The 23,089-nt window shown below is 39.1% G+C and overlaps 1 protein-coding gene across 7 annotated transcripts in view; it reads left to right on the top strand.

Moving 5' to 3' along the window:
* melk (maternal embryonic leucine zipper kinase) overlaps positions 1-20,466 on the top strand; it is a 97,504-nt gene extending 77,038 nt beyond the window's left edge. For all 7 annotated transcript variants that reach the window (XM_043719537.1, XM_043719528.1, XM_043719512.1 and 4 more), the window contains 3 exons: positions 966-1,134; positions 11,763-11,866; positions 19,498-20,466. In XM_043719537.1, the coding sequence (XP_043575472.1) occupies positions 966-1,134; positions 11,763-11,866; positions 19,498-19,675 (451 nt within the window). In that variant the 3' untranslated portion in view covers positions 19,676-20,466. The remainder of the gene's footprint in view (positions 1-965; positions 1,135-11,762; positions 11,867-19,497) is intronic.
* The last annotated feature ends 2,623 nt before the right edge of the window (positions 20,467-23,089 follow it).

Consider the following 23,089-nt stretch of genomic DNA (forward strand, 5'->3'; position numbering starts at 1 on the left):
CTGGAAGAGCACAGCAATTCAGGCAGCATCCGAGGACAGGCAAAATCGACGTTTCGGGCAAAAGCCCCAGCTCTTATACTCAATACTCTGTCCAATGAAGGCAAGCATACTATATGCCTTCTTGACCACTCGATCCACCTGTGCAGTGACCTTCAGGGTACAATGGACCTGAACTCCCAGATCTCTCTGCTCATCAACTTTTCCCAAGGGTCTTCCGTTTACAGCATTGTTCGTTCTAGAATTAGATTTGCCAAAAATGCATCACCTCACATTTGCCCGGAATGAACTCCATCTGCCATTTCTCCGCCCAACTCTCCAGTCTATCTATATTCTCCTGTATTCTTTGGCAGGCCCCTATGCTTTCTGCTACTCCACCAATCTTGGTATCATCTGCAAACTTGCTGATCAGACCAACAATGCCCTCTTCCAGATCATTGTTGTATATCACAAACGACTGTGGCCCCAGCATTGATCCCTGTGGGACACCACTGGTCATCTTTCTCCATTTTGAGAAACTCTGCAGCCGACCAGTGACATCCCTGACCCGAGCACCTGGGAGGCAGCATACCATCCGGAAGTCTTGTTCTTGGCCACAGAACTGCCTATCAACTCTGCTTACAATAGAATTCTGTACGAGTATGGCCCTACAAGTCTTTTTCCCGCTCTTCTGAACAGCACTGCCCGCCATGGTGCCATGATCCTGGCAACTGTTGCCCTCCCCTAGTGAACCATCTCCCCGAACAGTATCCAAAACGATATACCTGTTTTGGAGGAAGATGACCGCAGGGGCCTAGTTGGGCAACAGTTCCATGCCTGTTGTTTGTTAATGCAAGCCCTCTACATTATTTTGTGAAGTGTTGTTGTCTGATATAGAAATACAATGTATAATAAAAACCTTCATGCTTTGTAATTAAAGAGGTCCCATCCATTATACAATGAGAACTTTTAAGTGTTGATACTTACAGGACCCGTTCATTGGACATGGATCTGAATCAGGCTAATGATGAAAGTGGCCAGAAGAAGAAAGGTGCCAAGATGTTTGGAAGTTTAGAAAGGGGCTTGGATAAGATGATCACAATGCTAACGCCTAACAAACTGAAAAAGTCTTCTAAGGATGGACCAAGGAGAATCAAGGTTTGGTTTTATGCTTAGATATGATCAGTTCAGAAGTTAAACATCAAATATAAAAATATGAAATCAATTATGCTGAATGTGCTCTGTTGTAGTCATGTGTCGAGTCAGCCTCTTCTAATTATCAATTGACAACTTGTACTTGAATGGAGCTTTGATCTACATGTGACCAAAGTCATGAATGACATACTCCAGTAGTCATTCATTACTCTTACTCTTCTCTCTAATTTGAAAGCCTTGTTTAACATGTCCATTGCTCAGCTTCAGAGGACTGCCTTTGCTCTGTCTTTATCGTCTTACTCTGCTTTCTCCACCCCTGTACCACAAGTCAATCCCTTGAGGAACCACTTCTGTCCTCCTTTTCTTGTAACCACTTACACTTGCCAACAATATGTGCAGATATTGATCAGCTCTGTGTGTGCACACTGACTCCGAGCTCCACTCAATCACTTTTCCCAACCCCTCTGCTGTCTCTTTACAGTGAGATGACTTCTGTGACATCAGAGTTTGGACTTAACTTCTCCAGCTAAACATTGAAAAAACCAAAGCTGCTGTCTTCGGACTATGCAAGCTCTATGTGACTGGTTCCATATATATCTTGACAGAGGGAAAAAAAACGCAACTGCGGATGCTGGAGATCAGCAATAAAATCAGAAATTTTCTTCAGTTCCAAAGAAGAGTCACTGGACCTGAAATGTTTACTCTGCTTTCTCTCCACAGATGCTGCCAGACCTGCTATGTTTTTCCAGTAATTTCTGCTATATCTTGGCATATTTTTCAGCATTTCTGATTCCATATTCCTTCTGTTAGAAAAATTGCTTACTTTCACCTCCATTTTTGTTCATCTACCTGAGAACTTTAAAAGTCAGATTAATTTCTCCTGAACTTGAATTTTCCTGTCTTCCTACTTCCTTTGAGACTGACCTTAAAATTAATTTTACACCAACCTTTTTGGTTGCCTTTTAATCTTTCCTTGGCTTGGTATTCATTTTTCTCACATCAGCTTCTTTCAACATAAAGGATACTTGCAAGCTGTAGTGCATGTCAGCTTTGTCCATTTTGGTAATTTGCTTTCAATTAATTTCCTAGCGTTGAAAAGCTGGTACGTTGGGAAACTTTTTTTTTCATTTGCTTTTGTAAGGATATGATTATGGTTACCAAAGTACTACTTTTCCAAAATTTCTAATTTTTATATAGTGCTGAATCAAATATTTGAATTACGTCCTGATGAGCTTATGGTACATCATAAGATTAGAAGCTTTCATTGTGCTATGTTCAAAAGCTGTAAAACTTGCAGTGTTTCTATGAATTGAAAAACATGAGTATAGAATGTAAAGCAAAAGGTAATTTTGTTTCCAAATGTACTCTAATCAGATAAGTTTTTTTTTTGTCCTGCACCAGGGAAAAATAGTTGAATAAAGGAATTTACTGAACTTTGATCTACCAGGTTAATGACATCCAGCTCTTAAGACTCTGGACTTCTATCTGGAGACTGATAAAATTCAGCCATCACACATCCTGGAGCTAAATGAGGTTATATTATCTGCCTCTTCTCTGAACCAATGAATTCTAAACAAAAAGAAAATGTCAGTTCATTCAATTCTGATATTTTCAAATCTGATTTGATTTTTTTTTAAAAAAGTGACTCAAAACAGTACATTTTAGGAAATTGCTGAAAAAGAATCTCAATCCAAGAGAAAATTGCTGACTATTTATCATCAGTGATTGAAGCTTTTGGTAGAAAAAATGATCAAGAATATTTTTTAGATTATTATATGAAGAAATGTTTAGCTTGCAAGCTTAATCTTCACAAAATTTGATTTGGATCTTTTGTTTTATTTCCAAAAATACTTTAGTTCTCTCACAGGATCTCTCGAAAACAGTGACTACTTAAATTGTGGTCGAATATCAGGCTATCAGAGTTTTGCCTGGCACCCCATTCATGAATGAGCCAAATGTTGACTAGTCTTTGGATGATGTCCAGTCACTCTCAGAATGTGGGTGTCACTGACTATACCAGTATCTATTGCCCATCATAGCTGCCTTCAAGTGTGATGGCAAGCTGCCTTCCTAAACTGCTGGAGTCCACGTGGGACACTGACAACACTAATAATGAAAAAGATCGAGGATCTTGACCCAGTGATAATGAAGGAGCACAAACTGGCTTCGCAGGTGATGTCTAAGGAGCCCTGATGAGTTGTTACAGTGCAACATGTAGATGGCGCATACTGTTGTCACTATGCATTGGTGATGGAGAGCATGAATGTTAAAGGTTTTAGATGGATTGCCAATCAAGTGGACAGCTTTTTCCTGGATGATGTTGAGCTGCTTGTGTTGATGGAGCTGCTCTTTTCCAGGAAAGTGGGAAGTCTTCCATCATGCTTCCAACTTGTCTTGTGGATGATGGAAAGGCTTTGGGGAGTCAAAAGATGTATTACTCTTTGCACAATTCCCAGATTCTGACTTTCTCTTGTAGCCAGTGTATTCACATGGCTAGTCTAGTTTAGTTTTTGGTTAATGATAAACCTTTGCAGTATCCAGTGTCTTCAGTTTATTGATATCCTGTAGTTGCCACCCTTCAATTAATTTGATTCACTCCATGACATTGGATCTTCAGGAGTCTGAGGGAGATCATCTATTTGGCACTTCTGACTAAAGATGAGGCATTTGCAAGTGTCCTGGTCTTCACGGAGCTGCTGGGTCCTCCTTTCATTGAGACTGTGGACATTTGTGAAACTTGCTGTTCCCAGTGACCTGTTTTAATTTACTACAGTTTACAACTGGATATGATAAGAATAAAAATCTAATTTATTGGTTGTGGGATTGCTTAACCCTGTCTATTCCATTCTGTTTATGCTAATTGGCACGCAAGTAGTCTTGTATAGTAGCTCCACCTGGTGGGCACCTGTTTAGGGCCGCCCCCGTCATGGCCTCCTGTAGAGTACATGGACACTGGCGCTCGACCTCTGCAAAATCCTCACAACCATCGCAGCATGTCTCTGACACACTGGTAGGCAGCTTGGAAGGATAGACTTGTGTTGTAGGGCATACCAGCAAACTGTTGAAAAGCTGCTGCAAGGCACCTTGTTTGGTTTTTAAGGTATGCCTGGTGTTGCTCCTGGCATGCAATCCAGTCCTCTTCATTGAACTAAAGTTAATTCCCTGGCTTGGAGGATACGCTGGATTGTGAATTTGGAGAATGTGTTCAAATACAATTGCGTTGCTGCTAATGATCCACAGCACCTCATGGATGCCCAGTCCTGAGTTGCAAAATCTGTTCAGAATCTATACCAAAAAGCAGCATGCTAAAGCTACTCAAGACAAAGGAGGGGGTCTTCAGTATGAAAGTGGAACTTTGTTTCCACAAAGGCACTGTGGTGGTAACTCCTTCTGACTGTCATGGACAGGTATATCTGCTACACGTAGGTTGGTGAAGGTGGGGTCAAATACATTTTACTCAATTGTTAGCATTCTCATCAGCTGCCAATCTAGCAGCAATGTCCTTTAGGACTTGGTCACCTTGATCAGAAGTGGTGCTACTGAGACACTTCATGATGAACATTAGAAATCTCTGATCCAGAGTACACTGTGGTCTTGTCACAAGATGTATATTCCAATTGGTATTTGAAATGGAGAACTAAATTGGGGTGCAAGAGAATCTGTCTTATTGATAGGATTGAGCCTGGAATGGTAATGGTGTTCTCTGGAACATTGGCTGCAAGGCATGATTCTGAGAGAATGACTGTCGAATTGTTGCTCAACAAGTCTATGGGCAGCTCTTCCAATTCAACGTATCAGACATCGTAGCAGCAGTTCAGATTAAATTATAGAATACAGTGAAAGAAGAGTTGAATGTTTTCAATTCGGGGTTCTTACCAGTTTCTCCCTGCCACTTAATTATTTAGAATCCTAGCCAAAGTACCAAATCTGCAGGTTTTGTAGTCTGCATTGCCTAATCGGTATTTATCCAATTCTAACTTTGTCAACCCCTTTCTTGCCTTCTGCCCTGAACTGCTGCTAAGACTGCTTTAACCATTTAGGCTGTACTTCTCTCTACACCACGAGGCTGCCCTTGTTGCCTGCTGCTAATGCTCTCATCCTGAACCTTTTACAGACCTCTGGCAACTTTCAGTGCTCCAGCTATGTGTACTGTGTAAAGTCTGGTATTGACCATGCTCTCAACTCACTTGTGACCACTCACTTGATGCTTCCTCAATAACAGTGATTGCATACCTTTAACTGTTCATTTTCAGTAATGTTACTGCATCAAAAGCTAGTAAGTGCAGTCGTCTCTGCATTTATTTGAAGTATACTTATGATTTAAGGACTGAAGAGATTCTGCCACTCCTTCTGGAATCTTTCTCCCATCACTTTTAGTGAAACTCTTGACACTTCTAATGTTTTAAAACCTCTATCTGCTCACAACTCTGGCTGGACCCCTCCCATGTGATTCCCTGAATTGAATTAAACCATGCATCCATGAACACCTCTGCAGCTGACATTAAAATGTTGTTACTTTGTCTTTGCTCTTGATCCACTATCACATTTGTCCTGACCAAATCTGCTTTTCTCTTCCTTGATATCCTGTGCCCCGTTACAGCTTTCACATTTACATTTATCCCAATAATTGATGTATTTCTTTGTTATCACTTCCTAGCACCACCATGGTCCACTGTATTCCCATAGCTTCAATCTTTACAGGAATTTTTTTTATCTGTGACCTTTTAGAAAAGTTCTTTATTTTCAAGGTAGAAACCCCTATTGCAGTCACTAGGATTAGTTGAGCCAACTAAGTGGTTGTAATTTGAAGCAAAATTTGTGTATTCTAATTCACTTGGTCAACAAATTGGTGTTGATGACTAATTAAATACTGCCATATACATCTTCAGCTGATGTACTTTGGCTCTGGGAGTCACAAGGTGCATTACTTGCTGCAGTATTCTTTGCATCTTACCTGCTCTTGTAGCCATTGTGTATTTATGTGGTGAGTCCAGTTGAGTTTGTCTAATGATAACCCCCAGGATGTTGATAGTGGGAAATTTGGTGATGGTAATGCCATTGAATGTCAAGGGGACGTGATTAGATTGTCTGTCTGTCTGTCTGTCTGTCTGTTATTGGTGATGGTCATTGCCTGGGCGCAAATGTTATTTGCCACTTGTCAGCTTAAGTCTGGATATTGCTCAGGTCTTATTGCATTTGAACATGGAGTGTTTCAGTATCTAACACAAATGGTGCTGTACATTGTGCGGCAAACGTCACTTCCGACTTTATGATGGAGGAAAGGTTATTAATAAAGCAACTGAAGATATTTGGGGCTAGGACACGATCCTCAGAAACTAGTGCAGAACTGTCCTGGAGCTATAATGACTGACCTCCAACAATCACAACCATCTTCCTATCTGCCAATGGAGAGTTTGCCACCAGATACCCAATCATTCTAGTTTTGCTAGGGCTCCTTGATGCCACTTTTGTTTGAAAGTGACCTTAATGTCAGGGGCTGGCACTCTCACTTCCCCTCTGGAATTTGGCTCTTTTCCACGTTTGAACCAAGGCTTTAATGAGGTTCAGTCACCTTCCATCACTTTACTGATGACTGAGAGTACACTATTGGGACAACAATTGGCCGGGTTGGATTTGTCCTGTTTTTTTTTGAGTAAAGGACCTACCTTGGCAATTTTCCACACTTTAAGGTGTTGTAACTACTGGCTAGGGGAACAGCAGGTTCTAGAGCACAAGTCTTCAGTATTATAGTTGGAAAGTTATCAGGGCTCTCAGCCTTTGCCGTACTCTGTTTCCAATGGGTTTTTTTTTATATCACGTGGAGAGGATAGAATTGCCTGAAGATTGGTATCTGCAATGCTGGCGACCACTGGAGGAGGCCAAGATGGATCATCCACTCAGCACTTCTGGCTGAAGATTGCTGCGAATGCTTCAGCCTTACCTTTTGTCCTGAAGTTTTGAGCTCTTTCATCATTGAGAAATGGAGATATTTGTGGAGCTGCCTCTTCTAGTGAGTTGATTCATTGTCCACTACCAGTCACTAGTGGATACTGTGGACTGCAGAGCTTAGATCTGAACCATTTGGTTTTGAGCTCACTTAGTTCTGTTTATCACTTTCTCTGCTTATGTTTCTCGTGCAGTTGTTTGGTAACTTCAGGTTGACACTTCATTTTCAGGTATGTCTGGTGCTGCTCTTGGCATGCCCTCCTGCACTCCTTGTTGGACCAGGGTTGATCCTCTGGCTGAATTCCTGAAGAAGGGCCTGTGCCCGAAACGTCGAATCTCCTGTTCCCTGGATGCTGCCTGACCTGCTGTGCTGTTCCAGCAATAAAGTTTCAACTTTGATCTCCAGCATCTGCAGACCTCACTTTCTCCTTGATCCTCTGGCTTGATGGTAATGGTTCAGTGGAGGATATGCAGGGACGTGAGGTTGCAGGTGTATGGTTTTAAGAATATTGCCTTTGGGTTTGGGTTATAAAGGTCAAAATCAAAGAGCAGTAAAACAACATAGGCTTACTTAGCTAAAGAGCTGAAGACGTGCTGTCTGCTAAGCCTTTCGTAAAGGCAGTCCAGAGAAATATATTTTTATTTTGAAATTGAAAGTAAATTAGTTTAAAAGCATTCACTAGAAGCATAATTACATTTAAAAGGTACCCAGAACACTGACTTAGAGATGGGTAGAGCTTAGGAAGGTTCACTAGTTCTAATTTATCTGGATGTTTGCTGCGAGAGATTATTCTTTGCAGATTGGGCCTTGTGGTTTGCAGCTCACTGACAAGTTAGTTAAAACAGATGATTGTCAGACAGGCCTTACTACAAGCAGTATGTGTTTTTTTTTTAAAAAGTACTAATTACAACTTCAACTGCAGAGCAGGGAGGTGAGGCTTAATCTCAGTTTGAAGCTTGAAGTCAGTGGGGAAATCTGCATTCAGCCTCTGTTTCTTATTGCACAAGAAAGTGACCAGATTAGTTTGAAAGTACCAGAAAAGTAGCCAGAACAATGCACTGACCATCCACAGGCAATAAACGAAATGAAAATTTTTCTTCCTGAGAATAACTGCAGCTAAGAAACATTACTAAGAGAACTGTGAAATGCTTATGGGTGGTTCTTACTGAAGGAAATAAAATTGTGCATTAGAGGATTCTTGGAATTGAGAAATAAATCTGAAGAGACAATATACATGGCTTCAAGGTAATCACCACTAATAGTGCATTAAAAATAATACAGTTTATATTTTTTTAAAAAAGTTAAATCTTGTGGCATTGTTCTGTTCATTAAATCAAGGCATTCTGATTTCTTAAATGCTAACAGTCTCTAGTCTCGTAATAACACGAAAGGTAGTTGTCATAATAATAATTACTGAAGCTTTAACAATTATGTGCTAAACTTCATTTTAGAATACAATAAAATGTCTTTTGTATATATTTTATTTTACAATTTTAATTTGTAGAAAATGTTTTCTATATTTTCACAAACGTAAAGCTTTACAAGATGTTCGGCTGTGTCTAATTTTGGTAAAATTGAAGAATGAAGAGGATCCTGTGGCCTGTTCTGATTTCTGCTGATAGTAAATCTGAGTGGCCAGAATGTTAAAGATTAAATGGGGTCCAGATGGTTTTGCAAGGTAGAAAATGTAAGATGTTCACACCTGGAAACCGCATCTGGGCTAATAATAAACCTTTCATCTCCAAAGTCCCTGGAAGGTGTTCAAGATGTCAATCACAGTAGAATCATAGAATCCTTAGTGTGGAAGCAGGCTATTCAGTCCATCATGTCCAAACCAACCCTCCAATGGTAGTTCACCCAGATCCACCCCTGTAACCCTGCATTTCTTATGGCCAATCCACCTAACCTGCATGTATTTGGTCTATGAGAGGAAACCAGAGCACCCAGAGGAAACCAGAGCACCCAAAGGCAACCCATGCAATCACAGGAGAATGTGCAAACTTCAGAGACTTTTGAGGGTGGAATCAAAAATGGATCCCTGGCGTTTTGACGTAACAGTACTAACCACTGAGCCTGCTTGCTGCCTCCAACATTTGTAAATGGTTATTATTTAAACTGTTGACATTAAGTTTAATGAAATTGTGCAACTTTTAAGTTAAACAACATGAATCAAATTAGATTTTCCCACTATACCATTATCAAATCTATAATTCGGGTCGATAGGTTGAAATAATTTACAAAAATCCTCTATTGTGAGTGAAATAACATTTTAAAAATAAAGATTAGTTCCTAAACTAAAAGGAGCATGCCGATTCTACTAACCACCTAGCACGCTCTTTTTTTAAATAAGATTACATTACAGTGTGGAAACAGGCCCTTCGGCCCAACAAGTCCACACCAACCCGCAACCTACCCATTCCCCTACATTTACCCCTTTACCTAACACTACGGGCAATTTAGCATGGCCAATTCACCTGACCTGCACATCTTTGGACTGTGGGAGGAAACCGGAGCACCCGGAGGAAACCCACGCAGATACGGGGAGAATGTGCAAACTCCACACAGTCAGCCGCCTGAGGCGGGAATTGAACCCGGGTCTCCGACGCTGTGAGGCAGCAGTGCTAACCACTGTGCCACCATGCCGCCATAGAATCTTCTGTTCTTCAGCTTGTTGCCTCTCCTGCTCCAATAGTTCTCACCGATCCACTAACTCACCAGCCCTCATTTATGAGCAGCCATAGGCAGGAAGAGCAGTTTCATGCTGCACACTAAGCCATGAGCAATGGAAGAAATGCAAAAGGGAGGATTGGCAAGAGAGTCAAGGAGTGGGAGAAGCCTCTCCAGGTTAGCACCAATTGGACCACAACTCAATATCAGAGCTACTGCAAAAGCCACTGATGTGAAACAGAGCAAAAATAGGCTCTGTTAACCCATTGATATTAAAGCAGAGTGGCTTAAAATCGGAACTTGCCATGTTTAATTCCGAGATTGAATGTACTGGGAATTTAATGGATAGCTACTAACATTTCCATCTGATTCAAGGCTGAAGTAATTCACTGAATTTCACAAATAAGTTCAGTCTGCAATGATCTGATACAGAGAACAAGTCTCTTGTTCATAAGGATGCAGGTTGCAGCTCTCACTTAGAATAAAAAGGCCAGGTTTGTGAGAATTCCAATGAGTCTGAAAGCCTAACTCTAGCGAGAGGGGATGAATCTTCAATTTGTTCAGGTGAAAGTCAGTCCAAGCAGTAGAATCTAACCAGCTGACAAGAGGGGTGGGGGTGCAAGCCCTCAGGAGGAAGCAACGCTGTGTCCCTTAAATAACACAATATTCTCCCGGAACAAGTGCCAAGTCAAATATAACTAGAGAGGGGGTGATGGAGGCAGGAGGACAGTTATTATTTTGTATGTTATATAGGGATTTTTCTGTCATTTATTGTATAAATTGGCTAATGAAATAGTATTTAGTTCATATTCCTTGATTTGTGTTATTTCAAACACGGCAGCACAGTGGTTAGCACTGCTGCCTCACAGCGCCAGAGACCCAGGTTCAATTCCCGCCTCAGGCAACTGTCTGTGTGGAGTTTGCACATTCTCCTGTGTTTGCATGGGTTTTCTCTGGGTGCTCCGGTTTCCTCCCACAGTCCAAAGATGTGCAAGTTAGGTGAATTGGCCATGCTAAATTGCCCATAGTGTTAGGTGAAGGGGAAAATGTAGGGGAATGGGTCTGGGTGGGTTGCTCTTCAGAGGGTCAGTGTGGACTTGTTGGGCCGAAGGGCCTGTTTCCACACTAAGTAATCTAATCTAATCTAATCTAATCTTAACCCAATCGTGTCATGCAGTTCCTTTAAGTTGGCTGTTAGAAATGTAAGTTGTTTTTAATAAAAATTAACCATTTCCATGGGAATTGTAACAAGAATTGAAATCCTGTAGCTTTTGAAAAATCTCTTCTCTTTTGATCTCAAAGGTTAATCCAAACTAGAATTGAATTGCCTTCAGAATGGTGATGTGAGCAGGTAGAATCATTATTCATGTTGGCTTCAGCAGATTAGCTTTGTTTTAAATCAGTTATTAGATTAAATGAAATGTCTTTTTATAACAAACAGGAATGTATCCTCAGTGACATGCTTACTCCAGCATCCCTTGCTATTGTTACTTGTGCCTAGTATTAAATCAATCCTTGTAAGACTGTAAGTATCCCAGACAATAACAGCGAAAGCTACAGTTTTATCTGACTACTCTCTTTGTAAAATGCTGACTGACAAGCTGCTTCCATACTCTCGTTGAAAACTGGTCAGTTTTTCAATTTCATTTCTGGTATGCAATAAGTTATATCACTATCATGGCAAATTGTTATTTTTACCTAGACCTAATAAACCCAGACTGAACTTTTTCAATTGCAATGACCTGGGTCACTGAGCGATCATCTGAATCTTAAATATTTACTTTTTATTCCACTATGCAAAGCACTGTGCTAATGTATACTTGAATGTACAATTCTAAACTGTATATTTTAACCTAAGAAGAAATGGCTCATAATTTTCTTGATTGAAGCATGGGAAATTGTTATTACCATTGTACGAGTTCATAAGTGCTATAATAATCAATTGCGAATGAACAATGTAGCAACTGCATCAAATTAGCTGTATTGAGTGGTAAAATTTGTGTTCACCTTTTCACAGGCGCAATATAATGTAACTACAACAACCATGCTGAATGCAGATGAAGTTTTGAATGAAATAATCCTGATTCTGCCCACAAAACGTGTTGATTTCGTGCAAAAAGGGTAGGTTGTTTTATATAATATTAGTCAGCTTCCAGTAGTGGTATATGATATTGAGACAATGTGCATTACTCAGTTGAAAGATATGGAATGGGAGAGAATGAGATGGGAGTAGGTGGATGATAGGTTTGGAAACTCTCAGCAGGAGCTAGTTTAAATTGCCTAATAGTAACATTGGAGAGGAATTGGCAGGTGAGGTAACTGGAAATTATCAAGTGTCACAGATGAAAGAAGTTGGCAGGTGTATAAGTACACTTTTTTTAGCAACTGGTTGTTTGTTGCTGCATGATCTCATTAACTAGAAAAATGGGACTGGCAAGCACATACGTCCTGGGTGTTTTCAGCAGAGATGCACATAAAATGTCAGATGGATTGTCCATCACCTTCGCACCCAGCCACTAATGTAAGTAAATAATTAAGGGTCACCTGAGCTTTGCTAAAAGCTCTATTGACCCTAATATTACCTTAAATCAAAAAGAACCAAAGAACTGCAGATGATGAAAATCAGAAACAAAATCAGAAATTGTTGGAAAAGCTCAGCAACACTGCAGTATCTGTGGAGAGAAAGCAGAGTTAATGTTTTGGATCCAGTAACCCTCCTTCAGAGCTGATTGTGTAGATAGGAAGAAGTAGTATGGTAGACGAGGGGTGGTGGCGGGTGGGAAAGAGAGTAAACGATAAGAGGAGATGGAGCGCAGACGGACGGACGAGCGAATGGGTAAAGGTCAGCTTGGGAGAATGAATAGATGCTAATGGGTACTGTTAATGGCTACCTCATTCCATAAAGCAGTTGGTGCAGGCGGTGTGCATGGAGTGAGATCACAGGATTGTGGTATTTCTTAATGGTGAAACCCACTATTATCTGACAATACAACTGCTTAAGGTACAACTTGGTTTGGAGTGTAAAGTTTTCAACATTATATTCAGAATATTGTCAGACTCTTTACTGATATCGTACAGAGTGAATCAAATTGGCTGCAGATCTTGTGTTTTTCTTCTTTGCTGTGGTAACAAAGTCACATTCTCCAAGGCCCTAGGAATAAAATACCAAAAGGCTTATTCTGGCCTTGGGTGTTGGGGCACAGATGACGCAGTCTGTGTAAGCACGTAGGTATTTTGTAGAGATCTCAGTGGGACCTAGAGGTGAATCATCTGCTTGGTACTTCTAAAGGTGATTGCAAATCCTTTGAGCTTTCATTTCACTCTCATGATTATAGCTCAACCATAATTGAGTGTGGCAGAGCTTTGATCTGATCTGTAGGTTATGCAATAATTTAGCTCAGCATATACATGCTCTTTATACAACTTGGTGTGTATGTAATCCTGTTGTAGGTTCACCAGGTTGGCTCCTGTTTTCCTTATGTCTGTCTCTTTCTCTCACTCTGTTTCCCCCCACACCCCCTGCATTTAACTCACGGAGACATAAAGTTTGTGATGGCAGTTTATAATGTGCTATTACTTTTGGGAACTCTGGTTCTAAAGTACAGTTAAATAGATAATTGATGTTTTTGTGCTGTGAAGTTCTGATTTTCCTTTTAAAAAAAAGATCGGAGACATTTAGAACAGTAAGCTAAAGACAGCCTTTCAAAGAAAGTATATGACCTGTGTTAAATGATTGGCAAGGTGTCTGGGGAGATGATTGCTGCAATGTTTACTAAGCAGAGATTTTGTGACCTACAGAAAAGTTAGATGGCTAGGGCGGTGCACAGGTCAAATTCAGAAGAAATACCCTTTGAGCAGAAGGGTAGTTTTTAGTTTGTATCTTCAAGTTTAAGTCTTTCATCAAGAAGTCAGGAGTGTCAGTGGGTTAGCCTGTCAGCATGTCTAGGGGAGCAACAGTAACAGAAAATTACATCTGGTGAATGTGCCAAAAATCAGCGAAAGGAAATATTTGTGACCTTTTCGGTTCATTGAGATTTGTTTTTAAAGTGAGGCTGGGAGTGATGCTTCATTAGTGTTGAGAGAATGTGAAAGATATTATTTGGGGGTGACCGTGGCATGTAGAGTGTTAAGTCAATCTGATCTATCTTTGTTTCTTTTGTGTAACAAAATTACATTCTTTCATTTAAAAATACATTGACAACCTTGTGTTAATATATTCCATGAATGGTCATGGTAACCAAATTGCAAAAATAAAACTTTCATGGTCTATCAAGCCAGGTTTAACTCTGGAATCTGACTTGTCCAGTGTTACCATCAGCTGGGATTACAAGTTGAGGTCAAAATAGCATCTGTATCATTTGGACCAACTGGGATGGAGAAAAATAAGAGTTTTACTGTAGAAAAACATGGTCATGTGATATATAGATTAGCTAACTCCTAAAATATGGGAATGCAGCAAAAGAGAGGCAACTGGCAACTTGAAATTTCAGTTGTAAAAGTTTGCTTCCATGTATAAATTTGTATCCTTAAAAGGAAGTGAGGTTGGAAAGGATGGTCTATAATTGGCATTATACCTGAATACATGAGTCTGAGGCTTTCCAAAAACAATGCATTTTAACTGGATTCAGTGAGTAACATTTCTAGTTTTACTCCTTTTATATGTTTTTAACTCCCTAGACAAATTCAGTCTTCTAGGTACTCAAACCATGATTTAGACACCATGCTGATTTTGAAGTATTTGGGATTATTTTTGTTACAATAAATAAAAGGGTGACCTATATTTCTTTTCAAGGCCAGGTAAATCTCTAGTCAGAGAAGCAGGACCTCCACTAAGAACTAATTGGTTTTCTTCCAAGTTGAACATATGAAAATGCTCAAGAAGAGACCAACTAGTCAGCCAGCTTGTTCCACGTGGCTGTGATGACAGATGCATCATAATGCATTCATTCCTCACCCCAATATGAATCCATGTAATCCCTGCTAGAACAATGGGAAAAAAATCACAGGACAATTAGGAAAGCCACCTCAAATCCTCCTCTTGTGCTTTTTAATTGTTTGAGGTTCGTCCAGGAGATCACATTAATCCTGATTTATTGGGTAAAGAGTACTTATTTGACAAATGGTTTCTGCCCCAGCCAGAACTGTTCCAGTGTGCGCTCAAAGGCACACAGCAAATTCATTGAGTTACCTGATTCACTGGCCACTGTTCTGAGAGAAGAGGAACTGCAGAATCTCCAGCCTAGCTGGACTTCTCCTGTAAGCATGGCTCCGGTTCCTTTCTATTTCTGCAGTTGAAGTAATTGATCCACATAGATGAAATCCCTTCACACTTCCAGAAACTTAAATCAAATCATTCTGAATCTATGCTTGTAAAGTATAAATACCCATTCTGAGGTTATTCTTACAGCTTAGAGCTGGCACCAACCCAGTAAACCAAACTGTACATAATATACAACTTACCTACTATGCAGTCCTAAAATTCTGTTGTTTGGTTGTTTCAAGTTTAGTTTTAACATGCCGGGTTAAAATGAGAAACAAACTGTGGAACTTTTTCATTCCTATTTCAAAATGTGCAAGTTGTGCTTCATTGAGAAGTGATGGATAAATGGGACCATCACGAATGGATTAAGGAAGGCATGGCCTCATTTTTAGATATACATGCAGACAATAGCTCAATTTTTTAATCATTCTCTTCACTGAGAAAGCTAAGACTTTTGAATAGTTATTTTCTTCAATAACAAGGATGCTCTTTAGATAATGTTAACATTTGGTAGCATCACTGTAGAAAACATACTTTTGCTATGTACCCAAGGGCCAACTTTCCACAATTTAAAATGTGGACGTTACTTTACCATAAACAGAAGAGTTTATGCCACAGACTCCAATAGGGTGGAACTGCTTAGAATGATCCATTCTGGAAAGAGTTGAGATGACTGTAAGACTGTGTCATTCTAGGTTAATTTGTTAATGTTGAGAAAACAGTATTTGGAGAATTTTTTTGTCTTGCACACTTTCAACATACAATGTAATTGTATTGTTGGCTCATTTAAATATTCTGAAGAGCCCCTCTCAAACCTGACATTTTGATTCTGCAGGAATTGTAATGAATTTTGAACATCCAGTGGACATTTCTCTAGCTCCCTGGACTCCATTGTGAATGTTTCCAACTCTGGATTAGAGAGATCCTACTTCATTACCTGGATAATTACCCAGGAAATGTTAGATCAAAATTATATCTAACTCCTGAATAACTACTGACTGTGTATCTCTTCTACTCCCCCACTCTTCACCTGGCCCCAATGCCCAACCACCACCACTGACCCCTCTGACTTTCTCTATTGTTTCCCTCCCCTCCCCCCACAACGCACACCCAAATCTGGTGCTCCACCCTGCCCTATCCAATTATCTTTCTCATCATTCGCCATTACTCTTAAAAATTACTTAAACTTCACAAAGCTTTTCCGCATGTCAATGAATGAAGACTTGGCAAATTAGTGCCATATACAGGGAATGTTCTGAAGAAGGGTCACTGGGCTCAACAGTTAACTCTACTTTCTCTCCACAGATGTTGGCACACCTGCTGAGTTTCTCCAGCAATTTCTGTTTTTGTTCCACAAAAAGGGAGCATGGGATATAGCTTGTTTTTAGCCATATGAAGAAGGGCATTGAAGGAAGTCCTGGTCAGAAATGCTGAGCTGAGTCTTCAGGTTTTAAAAAAAAACGTAGAAGCAAAGTGGCCATCTAACTCACTGCCTCTCTGAAAATTTGGCCCTAATTTTCTGGTTTCCATCATTCAGTTTGTTTTCTTTCCTCTAGATGGTGCTGTTGTATTAATAGCTTGCTGTCCCAAAATTAAACTGGTTTGATTTGCAAAGTACTTCTACAAAATACCTGCTGCATATGTCTGTTGCTTCCACTGATTTCTATCTATGGACATTTTAAGGCAATCTCTTGATGTTCCAAATGTTATTGACAGCGTACTGAGCTGAAACGGTCTGGTAGATCATTAGTATGATCGGCTGGGTGAATGGATCTCATGCAAATTGCATTGCCTTTTCCTCACTTGACAGTGGTTTTCTGGAAGCATTGGCTCTGTGCACATTATGTATGGTTGACCTTGCTTTAAGAAACTCTTCAGAATGTCTGTCAGCATAATTGCATAGAGCCTACAACACAACCTGGCTGGTTGGATCAACTGGTCTGTGCCAGTGCTGCTTCCACAAAAGCCTCGTCCAGTCACTTTATAACCTTAACAGTATAGCCATTTTTTAAAAATCTCTTCAATGCTTATCTGGTTTTCCCTTAAATGCATCTATGCTATTTACTTCAACTACTATTTGCAGTAACACAGTCCATATTCTTACTAATCTTTTGAGTAAGTAGATTTCCTCTGAATTCCTCCTTGTATTTACCTATGATTATATTTTGATTTCCAATTTAGATCTTCCCCTCAAACGGAAACATCATCTACATCTATTCTTTCATAATCCTTTGTCAAGCATGCCTCCCCACGCGCTCTGTTCTCTATTCTAGGGAAAACAACCCCGCACTTGGTGAGCATTTCCTCTATAAACAGTTCCTTGTGGACGTGGAATCTCACTCATGAATCTATTTTGCACCTTTTCCAGTGGTTTCTTTTCTGAAATAAAGAAACCAGAGCTGTCCACAATACACCAATGGTGGCCTAAAATGTTTCTATACAAGTTTAAATAGCTTCTAATTTTGTTTTTTTTCTCTCTCAAGAAATTACCTCTGTATTTGGTTTGCTTTTTAATGGCCACCTTAACCTGCATAATTACTTCTCGTGATTTGTGTATTTCTAACCCTAAACCCCTTTTCTCTTCTACCCCATTATCCATGAAGTAAGTGGGCTTCTAATTCCTCTCTGAAATTCACAATAGCTGGTTGTTTTTGGTATTTTCTATAATCGACCGGTTCCGAGATATTCATATAGACCTCTGGAGCAGATGGAACTTGAACCCAGGCCTCCTGGCTTGGAGTTAGGAACATTACCTGTGCCCCACAAGAGCTAATCTTACATTGAAATTAATTTGCCAGTTTAGTCACATTGTCTTTAGGTAAGTCAAGGATACACAAATAACAGTTTTGTCTGGTATACTTGTGCCAGTGTTTTAAACAAATATCACCACTCTCAAAATGTGACTGTGCTGCAGAAACACAATCCGTTTTCCCACAAGAGGATAATGTCCCACACCGCCGCCACCACCATGTCCCACTGCAACCCCCCTCCCACCATCCGGTGACGGTCACTTTGCGCTACATGAACCTAAATTAATTTTGCTTAATGTATTTTCTCCCCTCTGTTATCAAATTAAAGCCACTTGCCTGGAGTTCCCATTTATTTAGAGGGTTTTCTTTCAGCACAATTCAACCAAATAACACTGAAATATTTCTAAACATAGTTGAATTTGGACTGCAGTTTGCGTCTAACCAAATCTAGTTTCTACTATTTTCTTTGCACGAGTTTCAAATATGTCACACTGGAAATGCACATTGCCATCAGAATTGGTCACCCACCCAGAGTAAATTGAACACCACTGGAAGTTCTACTAATTACATTCATCCCATACCTTAGGTTTTTAATTTTAGACTTGTTCTTCTGGGCACTAAAAATGCAACATGTAAAAGCTTTTTAAATGTGATCTTTGTTTTAGTTTACAAGGAAAATGCTGAATAACCCTTGGTATGATTAGAAAATAGACTTATTTTGTTCACAGGAGAAAATTAGGGCTTTAAATGCTAGAATTGAGTGTCAAAAAGTGTGGCGCTGGAAAAACACAGCAGGTCAGGCAGCATCTCAGGAGGAGGAGGAGGAGGAATGTCAACGTTTCAGGCATAAGCCCTTCACCAGATGCTGCCTGATCTGTGTTTTTCCAGCTCTGCAATTTTTGACTCTTATTTTGTTCAAAGTTTGCAGCAAAGTGATGTGCAAAAGTGTTGTAAGGAAAAGCTCTTTCTCGTAGCAGGTAGTCAGGGTGTACTGCCTGGAAATGTGGAGACAGGTTGAATTGAGGCATGCAAGATGTCATTGGATGATTATTTGGGCAGAAATGTTTTGCAGGGATGGGGGGGTGGAGGAAAGACAGCATCGGCCAATAGAATCAGTGCAGGCGCAATGGGCTGGAATGGCCGCCTGTGCAACAAAATCCTGATTCTGTGAGAAGAAATTTTGAAATTATTACATTTTAAAGCACAGATCAGTGTGCTGCTGGTAGATTTTGTATGTGATATGCAGATAGTGTGTGGAAACTTTGTGTTGGTGAATTTTGAGAGCAAGCAATTTTCAAAATATGTGTAATTAATGCCAGAATTGTCATTTGAGCATCAAACAGAACCACCATCCCCTAGATTAAATGTCATCCATATGTGTAAAATATAATTTTTGTTTAAATCCGATAGTCAAATGCACTAATTGATTGTCCAATTGTCTTTTTTCAAACAGTAGTTAAAGTAGTAATATCATTTGTTCATGTGTGCCAATGATACTTTTTAATTGAACCATGTGGTAAGATTGCCATCTCTAAAAATCAACCTTCCATTAGACTTTATTAAATTTCACATGTTAAGAATATAAAAAATCTGAGTATGTGTGCTACATTGGAGAGAAGATTTGATATTCACACCATGGGTAATCTATTTTGTGTGCAAAAGCTAATTTCCTTGATTTGGTATTAATAAACATGGTATTTTTATGTTGCATATTCAGTGTATAATCTTTTGTTTTCTAACAGCTATACCTTAAAATGTCGGACTAGATCAGACTTTGGAAAGGTCACTATGCAGTTTGAACTGGAGATATGTCAGCTTAGCAAACCTGAGGTAATTGGAATTAGAAGACAGCGACTAAAGGGTGATGCCTGGGTTTACAAGCGTTTGGTTGAAGACATTTTATCCAGTTCCAATGTTTAATCAATGCTTACATTGGAAATTTAAACTTGTGTGAATATATAGCTTTTAACATCTCATGGTTATTAAAGGACTGCTTTCTTATAATGGCTTTACTCCAAGGTATTCTCTATTTTAGAAAGTCTGTTTTACTACTACCCTGCAAAAAATGTATTTCATCTAATTGGAAACAACGGTTTCAAAATGCATTGGCTACAGGCAAATGTGTTGTATGACGTTTAAGGTTTGTGTACATAAGGGGATCTCTTTTAGTGACTCTCTTAAAGAGCCAACTGCTAATTAAATCTTTAAAATTGCTTTTGGAGATTGTCAACTGAGACACTGCTTTAAAAGTACCAACTATGGAGAATGAAGGAGGATTAGGCTAGGTTCTGAGATGTTTGTATTCCTACTCCCTAGACCTGAAATATTATTACATAAAAGTGTTAGCTTCCTGACTGGAATTAGCCACAAGTGAGTAAGTTTTAAGAACTCATTTATGCACCAAAATATAATGAAGGATAAAAAGGGAGTATTTATATGGGGAATTGTTTGGGATCATCATAAACTTCAGAATAGTGTTCTTTTAAACTGTAAAGTGCCATGGCCATGTTACGCTACAACCTCACTGTCTGAAAATTGAGCTATAATTAGCTTTTCATAATAAAGAAAACTCATGAATAAATGTATAAGAGAGCTCTAATAGTTATGTTTACATTCAGTTCTCCATTTTTATTCGTATACTTTTCATCATGTAGCTTGTTTATACAATTTGTATATAGTACATTCATTGTATCCATATGAAGTAGCTATGGTGTTATTCCTGAATAAACTTGTAATTTTTGTTTTAATGTACAATTTTCATTTTAAATCTTAATTAAAAATTTAACAATTAACTTTCAGATGTGACTATTTTTTTTTGGAGAATCCAGTATTCACAGAGCCCTGTATTCAAGGATTGCTTAATATATCATTTGCATAATTCTCTTCCTGTCTGTGATTTAAAGAGGATTTATTGAGATCGTTAAAAGAGTCACAGCTGCGGTTACCACAGTTGAACTATACACTCAGTATGTTGCATAAAATTAAGTTGATTTAAATAACTTGCCTCTCTTTCTGAATGTTAAATGAAATTCTGTATTTACAAACTAATGATCTAAAATGGACTGATGTGACACAAGGAAATTGCCTCTGGAAACAGTGTGCATTTACAGCTTATCAGTAACCTGTCACGGTAACAACTGGGTCACACAATAAGGATGCACAAAGCACATTGACCTGTAGAATATTTCTTAATTTTCCTTTTTGCTGTTCAGTTGTTCCCTGTCCCTGATTGCATTTTTACTTTGTTTCATTAAAACAATGCACAATAAATTGACAGGCATACCAGCCAAAAAAAAAATCATAAAGGCCTTGAGGCAATTGGAAGGGGATATCAAAGTGTCTGATTAAATTTACAGTATTGAGATCTATTTACAGTCCTCAAGCATACTTCAGCTAATCATGCAACTATAAACTTAAGATAAATCTGATTTTTATGACAATCAATGAAGTGATGAATGAACGCACCAATTTACATATATTTAACATGTAGCACAAGGCCATTTAGTGTGTGACAGTTCCCAGCAGCGGCATGAATATCCAGTAGCACTGAGTATTTTTTTCATAGACACGATGCTGTGTTGCATAATCTATGACTTCGTCCACAAAGGTAAAAAGTCTACACTTGAGTTGATGAAGGACACATTTACATTACAAGGCTTTCACTCCATGCTTGCACCCTTTTTCTTCACAAACATACGAAAGAGAGTAGGCCATTCAGCCCCTTGAACCTGCTCTTCCATTCAGTAAGATCATGGCCGATCGGATTCTAATCTCGATTCTACATTTCTGTATATATATAAATATATATCCCCAATAACCTTACATCCTCTCGGTAATCCGAAATCTAACTCCCTCTGCCTAACAATATTTGAAGTTTCTGCATCCAATGCCTTTTGATGTAGGGAATTCCAAAGGCATTCTCAACCTTCTAAGAATTTGTTTATTCATTCTCATCTTAAACTGGCAATCCTTTATTTTTAAATAATATCCCTAATTCTAGATTCTCCCACAAGCCGAAACCTCCAATCCACATCCACTTGATCAATTTGCCTCAGGGTTTTGTTTCAATTAAGTTGCCTCTGCCTATTCTAAACTCCAGATGATACAGACCTAACCTGTCTATCCTTTTCTGATAAGGTAATCTACAGGTTTTATGATGACCAGCTCACACTCTCACTCTCTCTTTCACTGGTATCTCAAATGCACAAACTGTTTCTGAGGTCAACTCTCACTTTCCATACTGTTTCTTTGTCTGTTTTAATGCACTTGATTGAGAGTATCTACAAGGCACCATGACAATTTTGACGCAAACAGGCTTCATTTAATCAAGATGCTTAATTTATCCTTGTCTTTGTGAAACAATTCCAATCTTCTGATTGTGAAACTATCAGATGTGTGCAATGGTGCCAAGAATTAACAATTTGTGGTTCAGGTAGTTTGCTGCCATTATTCCCCCTTTGCTGGGTCTGAAGACCTACCTGATCTATGGTATGGTGGGAGAAAGCTACTCATGGCTGAGATGAGCCTCTTTCTTTAAACAAGGTGTAGTTCAGTGTGTAATACCAACTAGATATAGATTAAATTTAGTAACGTAATCTTTGTAAGCACCTCTCTGAGGATACCTAGGGTAAGAGGCGGTACTTTCCAATCCTGTAATGTTCTGCCTTCCACTCTAGTTGATAATGTTATCAACTCAAATGGAGTTAAGTGCAGTCTCCAACATTAACTCTCTCAGAACTATTAATTTGGTTATATACTTAGTGACATTCTTAAAAACGTTGAGCACTGCAAAGTGTTTAAATCTAAAAGCTAAAGTTGATATTTTAATGAATTTTAAGTATATTGTGCTGATTGATGCCTTTTTAGAATTAGAGACAACTGGAACCTAGGATTCCATTCAGCTGTTTGAGAGCTAGTCATTTACTCGCATTATCTGGACACTTTGAAAATTTTCTCTTTCCAGTATTTACAAGTTTTCTTTTTAAAAGTTAATTGTTTCAGGACGGCCATTCCAACACTGACCAAATCTCAGCATTAAAATATTCCAAACTTCCTTCTGATCTTTGGAGGTCAGGTATTTCGGCCATCTAATTACTGGGACTAAGAGCAGTCAGAAATAGGACTTTCCAATTTCAGAATTATTCAGATTCACTGTAATGACGACAAAAGTGAAATGAAAAGGCAGAACATCTCTTGAACCATAATTTAAGTCCTCCATCATTGAAACGCTTATGCATTCTTTTCATGCCCTTTAGACCTTTCCAAAGTACAGTACTGGTGTGCAATACCCAAATTTGAACATCATAACCCTGATATTCAATTGTGATTTGGTTA

Source organism: Chiloscyllium plagiosum, chromosome 2 (assembly GCF_004010195.1).
Source record: "Chiloscyllium plagiosum isolate BGI_BamShark_2017 chromosome 2, ASM401019v2, whole genome shotgun sequence".
In the NCBI taxonomy this organism is placed as follows: Eukaryota; Metazoa; Chordata; class Chondrichthyes; order Orectolobiformes; family Hemiscylliidae; genus Chiloscyllium; species Chiloscyllium plagiosum.